This window comes from Calypte anna, chromosome 7 (assembly GCF_003957555.1).
Source record: "Calypte anna isolate BGI_N300 chromosome 7, bCalAnn1_v1.p, whole genome shotgun sequence".
NCBI classification, from domain to species: domain Eukaryota; kingdom Metazoa; phylum Chordata; class Aves; order Apodiformes; family Trochilidae; genus Calypte; species Calypte anna.
The window spans coordinates 14,843,406-14,856,314 of record NC_044253.1 but is presented as its reverse complement, the minus strand read 5'-3'; the positions used below and the strand labels follow the sequence as shown (position 1 = coordinate 14,856,314).

The window sequence follows — 12,909 nt, the reverse complement described above, 5'->3', positions numbered from 1 at the left end:
AGATTATTATATTAATTTGATAGTTTTGGAAATGTTCTTTTAGAAATCTAAAAAAGCAATCAATGGAGGGCAGGCCCAGTTGGAAGGAAATATGTTTGCATCACAGGCTGCTGCACAAGACAGCAACTCCCTACACATTGGGCTACAGCAGTCACTAGGGAGCATCCACACACTGGAGTGTCCTGGGCAGGAAGCAATAGGGGCTTTCTGTACTTCTTGCTTTTTAACTGCTACATCTTTTCTGAAAGAAAAGGGCTGTGTACATGTTGGCTTCTGCTAACACATCACTCCTCTTAAGAGGTTTTACAAAGGATCAGTGAACCTACCTTGAACAAAAGTGAGATACTTTTTCTTTCTCCACAGATAATGTGGGGGAAAAGTTGCCTTTTCCCCAAGTTCAAAAGTTTGCCTCAGCCAATCCATGCCAGGGAAGGGGATGAAACTATTATTCTATCTTATCCAAGAGATCTAAAGCAAAATAAGCCATTTAATACCTCCCATCCTCTTTCTTCCATGTTCAAGCAGGCAAAGAAGTTTTTTCACAGCCATGGATTTTTAACCTCAGAAGCAACATTTGGACCAGTTGTTCTGACTTCTCACACACCCATTAGCTCCTTTGGCTAATCACTGATTTCCCAGAAAGCTATCCATAGCACTGGACAAAAAATGCATGGGAAAATCCATCCATTTCCTCAGTTTTCTTATCTAAACTGTAAGAGACCTCTCCATGTCTGCTGCCATGGCTGCTTTTAATTATGGAACCTGAAGCACATCACTCAACTATGTATTACATCTCAAAACCAGGGGAAAAAGGTTACTACCAGTCCATCAAAGTGCAATGAGATCATCACAAGAAACACGGTGCCAATTAAAAACAGATTGTCTACATTTCAAACACTGTCTGCAAAGTGAATCAAAATTTAAAGGTGTTACTACAGTCAAACACATGTGATTAAAATAAAAATTTCTCTGGCTGTGTCAACCAGCTCTCACTGCTACAGACTGTATTTAACAAGGGAGACAGCAAGACATGCCTACATTCAAAGTGCATGTCATGAGAATTTGCCATGCCATCAACACTGTATGTGCTCAGACAGCAGCAACAAGATGAATTGGTAGAAAAGTTCGGCTTATACTAGGCTCAAAAGATTAGATTGGAGAGCTACTGAAGGCTGGATTTTGACAGCAGATGACAGGACAATGCAAGTCTCAACACAGGCACATTTTGAACCCACAGAGACACATTCTGATACCAGGAGCAGCATAAGTATTTTTGGAGTCATCCAGGATCTGCCCTGTAGCATCTCTTGTTGTGCTCATCCTCAGCCTCTCACACTTTCTCCACCTTCTCTCCAACCCTGCAGTGCAAGATTTTTGCATCATTTGCACCCCTGAGGGCACAAGGCTTTTTTTCTGAGAAACCAGCACTGAAAAGCACTTGCTGGTAGAGCAAAGCCCACTGCTAAACACCAGAACTTCAGACTACAGGCTCTAGAGGTGGACCAGTTTCTTGCCTTTTACATTCCTTTTGGGCTTTGTTGCTATATGTGGTGTTAGGCCAGGTACAACTCTGCACCAGTGGCACACGGGAAGATCTGTCACCAATGTCACTTCCCCACTTGCTTTGACTTGCCCAGCTCAAGTGTGCAGAGTCAGTTCACAAAAATACGTAGCAGGGATAAGACTTCTGTTTGACAGCCTAAGGGCCCTACTTGAAGGCTGCACCTTTCTTCCTCTGATAGGCACAGACCGAGTAAACAGTTGCCCAGGAGAACAGTTCTGAAGCTGTGTTTAGACCTGGATTTTACAGATCCCCAATTGTTGCTTGTACCACTGAGTTGTGCCCAAGCTGAAATGGTGCCAACAAATAAGGTCCTACCTAAAGTTTGCTTAGACCAGGATTAGCACCTTGCTCATTGCTTGGGCAACAAAGTGCAAGTGCTCTCTGAACTGCACTACCGAAATTCAGAAAGAGCTCCTTTCAGTCAGCATGGTGACCCCAACAGCCTGAGTGGCATAGAGTGAGCTCAAGACTCTCTCTTCTGCTGGCTGAAACTTTTGCTTTAGGATCAAGATCCTAAGTTGACTTCTCTGCAGCCTGCACTAGCTTTTGTTCTCAAGAGCTTACATGGGTGATGCTCTTCCCTTCCTCCTGCTGATCTACAGATCAATATGAACCTCTTTATTCATCTAGTTATAGCTGCAGGGGGGGCTCTTCACAGCTCAAGTGCATTTGTCTCCCTGTGATGTTAATACAATCAGGCACAAAGATCACTTCATTAAAAGATCATCTATGCTTGATCTTATTTGAGCTATAAAAATCACTTATTTGTCATACAAACTGTATGGCTAAAAGTGCAAAGCTGCATGACTTGCCTTAGCCCAGGGAGCAGAGTTCAGCTCCAAAGAACAGCTGGAAGAGGAGCTGTCACCAGATAAATGCAGCTCTTCCACAATGATTCAGACAGAGCTACAGGCACCACACTCCAAGCCCCAGTTAGCTTTCTACTCAAGGCCCCAGCTCAGCCAGTATCTTGCACTGTTTAAGTACTAGTCTAAGACACTGCTGCTTGCCTTATGGTTGAGGTGGTGGGACAGGACAGTAAGCATCCCTCAGAGCCAGTCAGCCATCAGCAGAGGTGACTGAACTCGCCTGGTTGGCTCTGCAAAGCCATGAGCTACGTTGCACCACCCACATCCTTTCTACAACAGAGCTGCTGATGGGAAGGACAACCCTCTGGCAAGAAAAGCCCCAGACCTGCAACAAAGCAGCAGCATTCTTCAGCCATCTCAGCTGACTATAGAAACTACACCCATCTCTACCCAACAGGACCCATCCACCACATAAAGAGGCACTCTGCAAGAAGGTGGGAAATGAGAACATGGAATATAAGGTGTGGAGTACTTGTGGCAAGGCCCATAGCAATGTAGAGCTCTCCTCTACCGCAGATGATGTAATCTTTTTTCAGTCCAACTCCTGCACCTTCCTACTATATCCCTCCTGGAAGGCAAAATGGAGAGTTAATTTATAGTGGAGTCAGTCAGACACTGTCCTCATAGTAAAGGGGCTCTTTTCTAAGTAGCTGGTGGCCTAAAGGGTGGTGTGTTGTCTGCCAAGGAGGATGAGAATGTCCCAGCAAATGAAGCTCCAAGTTGGTATGTAATAGTCACCTGACACATGTAGTTTCCAGCTGTTTTCCCAGTGGATTTATAGAAAAAAGCACATTTTTATCTGTAAACACTAAGATTCAAGATTAACAACCAAGAGGAATAAGGTAGAGCAAAGATTTTGATTTGAGAGTTCAATATTGCTAGAAAATCCTTTACCCTCCTGACTAGGACAGTAAGGAGGTAAGGGAACAGCACAACTAACCTGCCTCAACTACATTTTCTTCAGATCTCACATTTTCACACACAGCATCTGACAACACCTACTCTCAGGCCTGTGGGTGAAGAATACCTTCTCTGTTAATTCTGCAAGGAAAGTAATGAAGCCTTGGGCCACTGGAGCTTGCACACAGAACACGCAGGCTAAACACAGCTTTTGCCACTGACTGGGGCCCAGTCCAAAAGGAGCATCTTCAAAATCATCCACAGAGATGCTGTTGCCCTGCCAGCATCTATATCTCTGCCAATACTGACCCATCTCTGTGGATATTGCCTCTCTACATTACATATCACTCAGCTGAAAAAAAGCAGCAACACTTCATGATCATTTGAAAACCTCAGGTAAGCTCTTATGGCACTCTCTGTGCCACTAAATTATTAATAAACACACAAACTCCTGAAATATTTTTTAGCAGATTCTAACTGGAGAAACCCCAACAACCTGCACAAGCTATAAATTCAGCAGCACAGTAAAACTACCACCCTTGGTTCATGATTTAACAGAAATTTCTGGACATGTATTAAATACATATACTAACACCAGAACTGTCCATATAGCAGCACCATAATGTGAGCTCTCACCTTATCAGCCAGAATGATTTTCAGGAACGACTGGTCACAAGAAAATTCAGGGAGAAATAATAAGGTTATCACTGGCTGGCACAGCCCCCAGAAAGCAGGGATTAGCTGTACAGCAGGAACAATGTAAAAAACTGTAACGGAGCATCTTTGCAGTAGAGACAAATTGGCAAGAGGCATACCTTTAGCACTGCAGAAATAGATAACTCCCCAAAGAGTGGTGGTTTGAAGCCTCCTTGATACTCTTCTGGAGATGTCAGTTTTGAAAAGCCATTCTTCAGAAGGTTTTGAGAGGTCTCAGTTCCTCCAGGACTTAAAATTAGATCACAGTTTCCTGCAGCCAGTGGGTTTGCCCCCCAGTTCTGGAAGTGCAGCAGACAGTGCTGACTGAAGCTGAAGTTAAGTGCTGAAAATTAAGCACAGCAGCAATACAGGCTGGAGGGAGCAGTCATATGGCTGGAACAAGAAACCACCAAAAAGGCAAAATAAGAGCAAGTAAGCAAAGCTGAATGGAGATCCTAAAACCCATAGCCAAATACAGAAGTGCTCTGTATGTAGTGCACATGAAGGAGGCAGAGGAACACATAGAGAAGGTGCAATGCACAGAAACAGGTAGGAAAAGAAAAGTTACAGTCCTCCCATGCAAGGCAACCTTCCTAGAAACCATCCTGTCTTTTCTTCCTGCAGACCAGCAAGGTGGTGATAGCTGCAGCATGAGCCTCCATACACTCAGTATGCTCCATATGCTTGTAATGCACTCATTGCTTCTCATCCCAAATTACACTTCCTGCATCTCTGCATTCCCAAGCATGTCTGCAGAAGCAGCATGGCAGCAGTTGTACAAGGGGCCTAATGTGCTCACCATAAAAGATACATGGCAGACCCGTGGCAATGGTGAGGGAGGAGAGAGCAAACATCACAGTCTCAGCCCACAGAGCCAGAGCAGCTCACTCCCAGCACACCTCTGCTAGTCTGGAGTGATGGCATTCTCGTGTCTCTTCACATTACAGAATTAGAGCCTGGAGCTGCTCAAACACCAACTAGCAAAGCCACAGTCGCATTGCCTCTCCTTTAGAATCTCAGAGAAAAGTGTCACCCAGTTGTTTTGAAGGCGTTGTGTGTTTTGTCTATTCCGTGCACAAGAGGCGAACTATGGGAACACATTCTGTGCCCAAAGGCTTGATGAGCTACAGATAAGTGAGTCTGTATCTCCAATTTCTGTTAGTAAATATAAAATAAACATTTCCTCCCAGGGTGTTAACAGTCAGCTGGTCACCACATGAGCCCATTAATCTCAGGGCACCAATAAAAAAAAATACACTCATCTTATGGCACCTCATATAGCATTCACTGCTTCTTTACCCTAACTTACAGCAGTATACAAAGAAAAGTAAAAGGTATAAACCACCAATTTTCACATTTTCAAAATTAATTTTGGGGATGTCACTGTTTCTGTTCTGTGCTGCTATGAAGTTGCAGGCTGATATGGAAACATCTGTCATGTGTGCATGTGCATTCACATGTTCACAGACATCACCACACTGAGGCAACCTTTCTCAAAGCAAATGAAGAAGCTGAAAACCTGACTCTGGGTTGCCAAAAGGTTCCCATCTTCCCCATCGGCTGGTTTGATGCCATCTCTAAGAGCACACAGGGAATCTTCAGAGACTTTAGGAATTCTTTGTAATATGAAGACTTATAGATATGTGTAAATTATCTTCAGCTGCATTTGCTCTTCTAGGATTTGAGAAGTGGAGCTGATTGTTTCCTTAATGCCAAACAAAATACAGAATTGCACTCCTACAATTCCAGTCATTCTGCAGCTTCCAAGAGAATCACAGTTTTACTCATCCTATGCTTTTTGTACCAGTTTCAAACAATTCATAGTCTGGCCTAGAGTAATTTTAAGAATAGATACTGGCAAACTGAAAGCCAGATTCCATCACACAGATTCCTGCACACAAACTCTGTAGTTAAGAGAAGGAAACATACCTAACATAGGTACCTACATAGGTACTTAACATACACTTCTCCACTTAGCTGTTTGCCTTTGAGTTCTTTTTACCCCAGAGTAAACCTCTGAAACTGCCCACAGCTCTTATGATTATGCAGAGTGAACTTCCTTTGTTATAAGAAGTCATCTTTCCTTCTTATCTCTTATTCTTGTAAGGATATAGAGCTGTCCAGAAGGGGTGAAACTTGTCCTGCCTTCCAGCATACACTCTCATATGCATGAAGTTATTTGTTCCCTTGATTTCCAGTGGTTTCATTGGGAATGTATTGTCCTTTTTGTGTCCTTTTTGTGTTTCAAATTACAGTAGACCTGATGTAGGAAAAGTTCATTGCCGCATATTTTTCTATCTTCATGTCTGTTCTTTTGCACATCCTCTGTCTCATTGCAGTTTTTACATCTGAGTCATCATCATCTTTGGGTTAATGGGGATTATACTCAATCTCATGTGTAAACCTTGAGCTGAGTCATTCAAATGTTAAAGCCTCTATGGACCCCATCTCCCAAGGACTGCAGAGAAATCAGAGAAAGCTACAACCCAATTACATATTGTCTTGCTGCAATAAACCTATTCCTTCTACACTGATTTCGTCACTGCTGCCTGAAGGGAACTTCGTGACCATTTGCATTTTTAAATAGGTCGGTGTGTGTGTGTGTCTGGGAGAACCATAAGTAAATGGTTCATTATGTAGAACAGCTCAGGCTGTTTTGGTTTTTTTCCCCCCAATATTAAGCTTTGAAATCTGTTTCCTCTCCTTGCTTTTTAAAATCACTAAGTGAAATGATTGTCCCTTTCTCCAGAATACCTCAGTCTTTGTCTGTTTAATATCTGCCTCTCACATATTCCTGCTGCCTTGTGAGACACTTAATGGAATACCCACTGCTCCACTTCTTCTCAAGACTAATGATCATGTTCTCCTCACATCCCGGGGAGCATCACTATAACTCACATTTTGTCTTCATTTATGCTCCTCCCGCCTCAAAAATCTTTTGCCATAATACTTCTGCACTTACATCCACTCTTTATATAAAGTCTCACTAAACAGAAGTCTCAAAGTCTTTCGACTGCCTTCTCTGTGAGGCACCATGAGCAAGCAACTTTCCCCAGTTGCAAAGGGAGGATAATCAAGAGGCAGATTGAGTAAGTGGCCCCAAACGAATCCTCAGCAGAGCTATGAGTAATGCCCTACTGCTTCTGTCCTTCACTACTGAAGTAGAAGATTACCTCTCTTACTTTGTTATGAAAGATGACAGTGAAGAATTGTTAATGAAGCTACAGGGGACACGGCCTGTTTTTCTGATTCTTTAATTTACAGGTTGATTTAGTATTAGTATATCTCCGAGAGATTCCAACTGATACAGAACACACCTCATCTAGAATACCTTCTTTATTTCCCAAGAAGCCCAACCACCAGATCTCACAAAGTTTTGAATAATCTTTTGACAGAGCCAAAGAACCCTTACAAACAATATACAACAAACCCAATCAGCTTAGGTCACATTGTTTCTCATCTCACCCTTGCTGAGCCCTTTTTTATCCTTTGTAGATGGACAAGTGACATTCCTTGAACATTCAGGAAGGGTGTGGGCTAGAAGGTTGAAATTCACAAGGGATTCATGCACTGCAGTGTTAAGGGACTGCAGGGAAAACTGTTGAGTGACTTTACCCATTCATATCAGGGCTTTCCATGCTGGCTTGCTTGGGATCAAAAGAAAAAAACTCTTTTCTGTCCTCTTTTTTGGTAAGTAAAGGGTCCCTGAGCATTCTGATATAACTGCTATAACTTGTGAAAAGTCAATATGGTGCAGGGTGCTACAAGCCATTCCTCACATTGTGGATGCATCTCACTCCATGGGGAGAGAATTTAACTGCTCACAGTAGCAGGCTGGAGAAGAAATTCTCATACATCCAAGCCTTATAAAACTCCATCAGGTCCTACAGCTATTTTGCCTTACTTTACACATAGCATTATGTCTGATCCACAGGCTTCAGGCAAAAATATCTGCACCACAGCTGGTCTCATCAGGTGCTTGTGCTACCTTTATGCATTATCTCAAAAAGCAGAAAGGAAATATATCCAGTTATATTCCAGCACTGGAGGTATTTCTGTTTTCTGTTAGCATCCTGAAAGCTGCAGCATTCACTTCCTTCTGGAGGAAAAGGAAATGACAGTTATTACTGCCTATTATTGTGTATCAAAATAGGAAGGAAGGACGAGACAGGGTTGGAATTGAGTAAAAATATAGAGGAAAAAAAATCCTTTGGTTTGATAGATGGAAAGCAACATTAAATATATTTTTACTGTCAACCTATCAATCCCATCATAGATTTCCAGAAGTGTCATTAGGTCCACACAGTTGACTTGGTGCATCCAGAGGGATCCTGAGAATTAGTATAGCAGTAAATATATATGACCAAATTAAAATACTTTTTAGTGCTCTGGAATAGCTCCAGACTGAGTAACAGTAGAAAGTACTGTCAGTACTTTAGATTGCTGGTAAAAGAGGTAATTTTCACGGTCAATATCTGAGAGCTGTATTGGTGAAGCATGAGAAGGGACAGGATTCATTTCACTGTGTCTTAGTCATGTTGGAGTCACAAAATTGAGGGGAAGGGGCAGCTGATTAATTTCTGTCCAACTTACTGAAGTACACTGTGTGCTTAGAGTAAGTCAGAGGAGTGAAGGGCCTATTTTAAGACTCTCAGCTCACAGATACACTAAAATTATGTCTGGTCTGTAAAAACTAGAGGAAGGGACAGGTTTCCTAGTTCTTGTTTAGTTCTTCTACTGTCATAAATGCAAATCCTGTTCCATAACAGTTGCAAGGGGCAGGGGGAGAGGGAAGTAATTTTTGACCTTCTCAAAACTTGCTATATAGAAAAACATTGTCAAACTTTAAGCCATGTTCAAAGGTTTTCTAAACAATCTTCTTGTATAGTGCATCTGCTTGTATGCCAATTTTTAATGTAAACTTCTATGTTTTTCTACCCTTTGGGAAAAGCAAGAGAACTTAAAATTGGAGTTGCCTTTTTTTTTGGTTTTGTTTTTCTATTTTAGGTCTTCATATCAGATTATGACAGTATTACAAAAGTAAACTTCCCTTATTCTGGTCTCCTGTATCTTCCTTTATCTGTTCTTCTAGATGTGCTGTACAGATGACAAGAAGATTGATGAAATACTTCATGAACTATATGTTTATTGCTGGACAGAAACAATACTCTAAAAATGTGGTTAACTGGTACAAGCAAAACAGAAAGCCCTAATATTCTATCCTGTCTAGATCTAATCCTATATATACTTGACCAAGTCTTCTCATCAGTCTGTGCAAAATGGTAAAAATTATTGTACTTGAGTGTTACAAAGTCTAGAGTTTGTAAAGAACAGAACAAGTAATTACACTCAACTTGTGCAGAGGGATTTTGATATTCACTATTTACACTGTATGCCTAGAAAAGGGGCCTTTGATAATCTCTCTTAAGCACTGCATAGGTGGTTTATAACCCAATCTTAGTAAACATGGTTCTGAAGAAGATAAAAGCAATTTTTAAATTTTTTATTAATAAAATTTATCAAATGCAAAACAATAACCCAGACACTGGTATTTAGCCTTAAAAGGCTTTCAAAACAATGGACTTACCAAATATATCTCATATACAGTTCAGAAAAATATCTTCTGGTGGCACAAATGCTCTAAAGGTCTGGAAAGATCACTTATTCCCTGCCATCTGCATTTGAGAAACATTTTCCAAGTCTGCATGAACTCAGTCAGTTCAGTTCAGTCAGGATGTAAGAGGAGAGATCAGGTCACTGTGAGGGAGATAGGGGCAACAAACAACTGCCATTTCCCACACACTGACTGCTGTTCAGAATAAAGGGCAGAAACCTCAAAACATTTTTTAACTACAGATCATGATTTTTTTATCATCTTAATACTAGTAATGTCAGCATACAGCTTTCATAGATTCTTCTGTTCTATGAAAGCAGAGAATAAAATGGGGACATAACTGATTCATTCATTCTCTTAGCACTAGGAGTATCTACAGTAATTGTAGCAGTTAAAAGTCAAAAAAAATCAGAAATGCCAGCATATGAAACAAGAAAATGTATTAAAAAAAAGGACAGAGACTGTTGAGCTGCTGCTGAACTGACAAGACAGAGAGTACAGAGATAACCATAATTACTGACTTGGGTACAGTATAGCAAAATCAGCACATCTGGCTTTGCTCTGCTTAAGATTCTGTTGTGTATTTCAAACTGTTACTTTGTGACTCTGTGGCCTAGAATTTTTTTCCATAAGCCATAGTGGTTTCGGGTTTTTTTGGCTCTGTTTCTTCCATAGGAAAAAAGCAGGAAAACTGAGACTTTTTTCCCTTCTGCAACCACAGCTCTATGGAGTTACCTCCACTAAAGATTCAGCCTGGTATCCTCACTGCAACATTTCTATATTCCTTTCCAGGCAACGTAACAAAAAATTCAGGCACCGGTGCAGACTGTCATTAAATTTAGTAGTGTTTATCTGAAAGCAATTCCAAGGATAAGTGAGATTCAGAATGTTAAAGGAAAAAAAACAAAAAAACAAACCCCGAGATGCCTTAACAGTATCCTTACTACACAAAAAACTTGAGATTACTTCAATCCTCTGTTCTAGCTTTGAAAGGTCAGATGACATTTATAACAGCTCCAAATATCTCTGGGACTTCTGCTGTCATTTGAGAAACTAAAGATGGATATACTGTCTTCTCATTAGCATTCTGTTTTGTGCCTCATCTCAAAGGGAGATGTCTTCAAAACTTGGTTGTTTAGTCACCTTGTATCGCTGAATCACATCATGTCCAGCTGCAGACAGAAGACAGATTTGGAAGAAGCAGAATTGAATTAAAAATATTTCTTTCGTGAGCTTAGCACTTAGAAAACAAAGCAAATTTGGAAATCCTTATCATATAACATAAGTGGACTTCATAGGATTGAATACTAAACTTCTATAAAATACAAAAACAAAACTAAAAATCCCATCTTCAGATAATAATACATGCAATTTATAGATTTTTAGACGTACAGTCCAAAAGTAGAAATATGCCTGCTATGAAAGCTCCTTTAAAACTGTCTACACCATCAGATTAAGCATTAAGAGACAGATTTGTAATGACTCAGCTTGTAAAAAATTGCTAATACTTATTAAAAAGCATCTTGAAATCCCTGAATTTCAGCAAGTCTATCTAGGGAATGTTAATTGAGAAAATTAAAGCATCTTTTTTACAATAATTTTCAGTTTTTAACCCACATTAATAGCTGTTCTAGATCTACAAGCTTTGTTAAATGCTATTATAGTAAATTATAACATTCTGTAATCAAATAAGCAGCCTTCTTGGCTCTTTTGAAACCTACTAGAGGACACATTTAACCTCTGTAAACATCCTTGTTACTCTTTATCATAGTATTTGCCATCATGAAATTACATGCCTGGTTATGGTTTACAATAGTAAATAAGTAATTTCATGTGGCTCTTTCCTGACAATTCCTGACATGTGGCTCTTTCCTGACAAATCTTTAGGTGTTTTCTATGACACCTCTGCTGCTCTAAGGAGGACTTGCTCTCCCACTGCACCTTTTAGTCACAGTTTTCTCAATTAATTCTCAAGCCACATCATGTCTTTATGGTACTCACCAAATCATCAACATCACCACCTTCATCTGTGGTAGGCAGACTTTCATTTTTCTTCTCTTTCGGAGCCAAGAACTGAAAATAAAAATGTATTTATATAATACCGATAAATCCCAAACCCTTAATGTTAAAATAACAGAATGTGTGCTTTGTATGCCAAAACAAGTCCACCTGTATTATGAGAAACATCCAATAGGTCCTCCGTGTCTAGTAAAAAAAATCACATTCTGTCATTCATACTCTGCAGAAGTGCTTATTTTCTAGACTCTTGGTTCATTAGCTTTTTGTTTTCATACTTCTGTGTTGCCTTCACATTGTGGCAAATTGTTACAGATGAAAAAAGCAGTTTCTAAAAGACAACCTTTTACCCACTCGTTAATTCACTCATGAGAACATACTTCTACTCCCTTCTGGTTATTGCTAATGTAAGGCCTGGAAGTTGCAAAAATCAATGTGGAGTCTTTTATAAAAGCTGCTTGTCTGCAAAGTACTTAGTGATTTTAGCCACAGGTTTACCTTGAGGGGTCTTTAATACAAGGATCTTCATTCTCCTAAGCTATTTAAAATCATGGCTAGCAGTCTGATACAAGAATGCTCATCTTATCCACACTCCACACAGAATTTCTGACAGCAATGCTGAACTGTGCTTCCTGTCAAACAGAAGGCACCATTCTGCCTGTTAGAATTCACTCATTTGTAACTGTGACACGCTTCATTCATCACTAGTGAAGTGTTGTATTTCTGTAGAAACAATATCTTGCAAACACTCCAACATGCTTGTTTCCAGAAGCATCTAATATGCTCACCAATAATAATACCAGAATCACCACATATATGGTGAAAACTAATCATAACAACTTCATATTGCTAGAGTTCCCAATGCTTTTGGACAGAAAACTTATCCTGATTTTTGAACTCATGTACTAGCAATAAGATCACATTTTCTTTCTGTGAAGTTCAAATAGTGATTCTGCATAGATAAAGCCTATCTCTACACTGAGATCCTGAAGTGCCTATTCTTTGTAGAGAATATTTTCAGAAAATTATGTCAATACACGCTACTTTCTAAAGACCAATTAAATCAAAATGCTGTGCTACATGCTAGGGAATTATTTTTGCTCTGAATTGGGGCAATTTCAACTGTTTAACAAAAAGGACACTTTTCCTTCATAAAGATCCCATTTCCTTCACCTAAGGATTTAACAACATCAGAAAGAATCTTCTTTTCCACAGCAATCACTCTATACAAATAAATACTCATTTAAAAA

At 40.1% G+C, this 12,909-nt stretch overlaps 1 protein-coding gene across 1 annotated transcript in view; it reads right to left on the bottom strand.

The window, feature by feature from the left end:
* Nucleotides 1-7,280: 7,280 nt before the first annotated feature.
* XRCC5 (X-ray repair cross complementing 5) overlaps nucleotides 7,281-12,909 on the bottom strand; it is a 49,251-nt gene continuing 43,622 nt past the window's right edge. The window contains exons 20-21 of the mRNA XM_030454647.1: nucleotides 11,645-11,716; nucleotides 7,281-10,815 (exon numbers count right to left, since the gene is read on the bottom strand). Of these exons, the coding sequence (XP_030310507.1) occupies nucleotides 10,801-10,815; nucleotides 11,645-11,716 (87 nt within the window). The 3' untranslated portion in view covers nucleotides 7,281-10,800. The remainder of the gene's footprint in view (nucleotides 10,816-11,644; nucleotides 11,717-12,909) is intronic.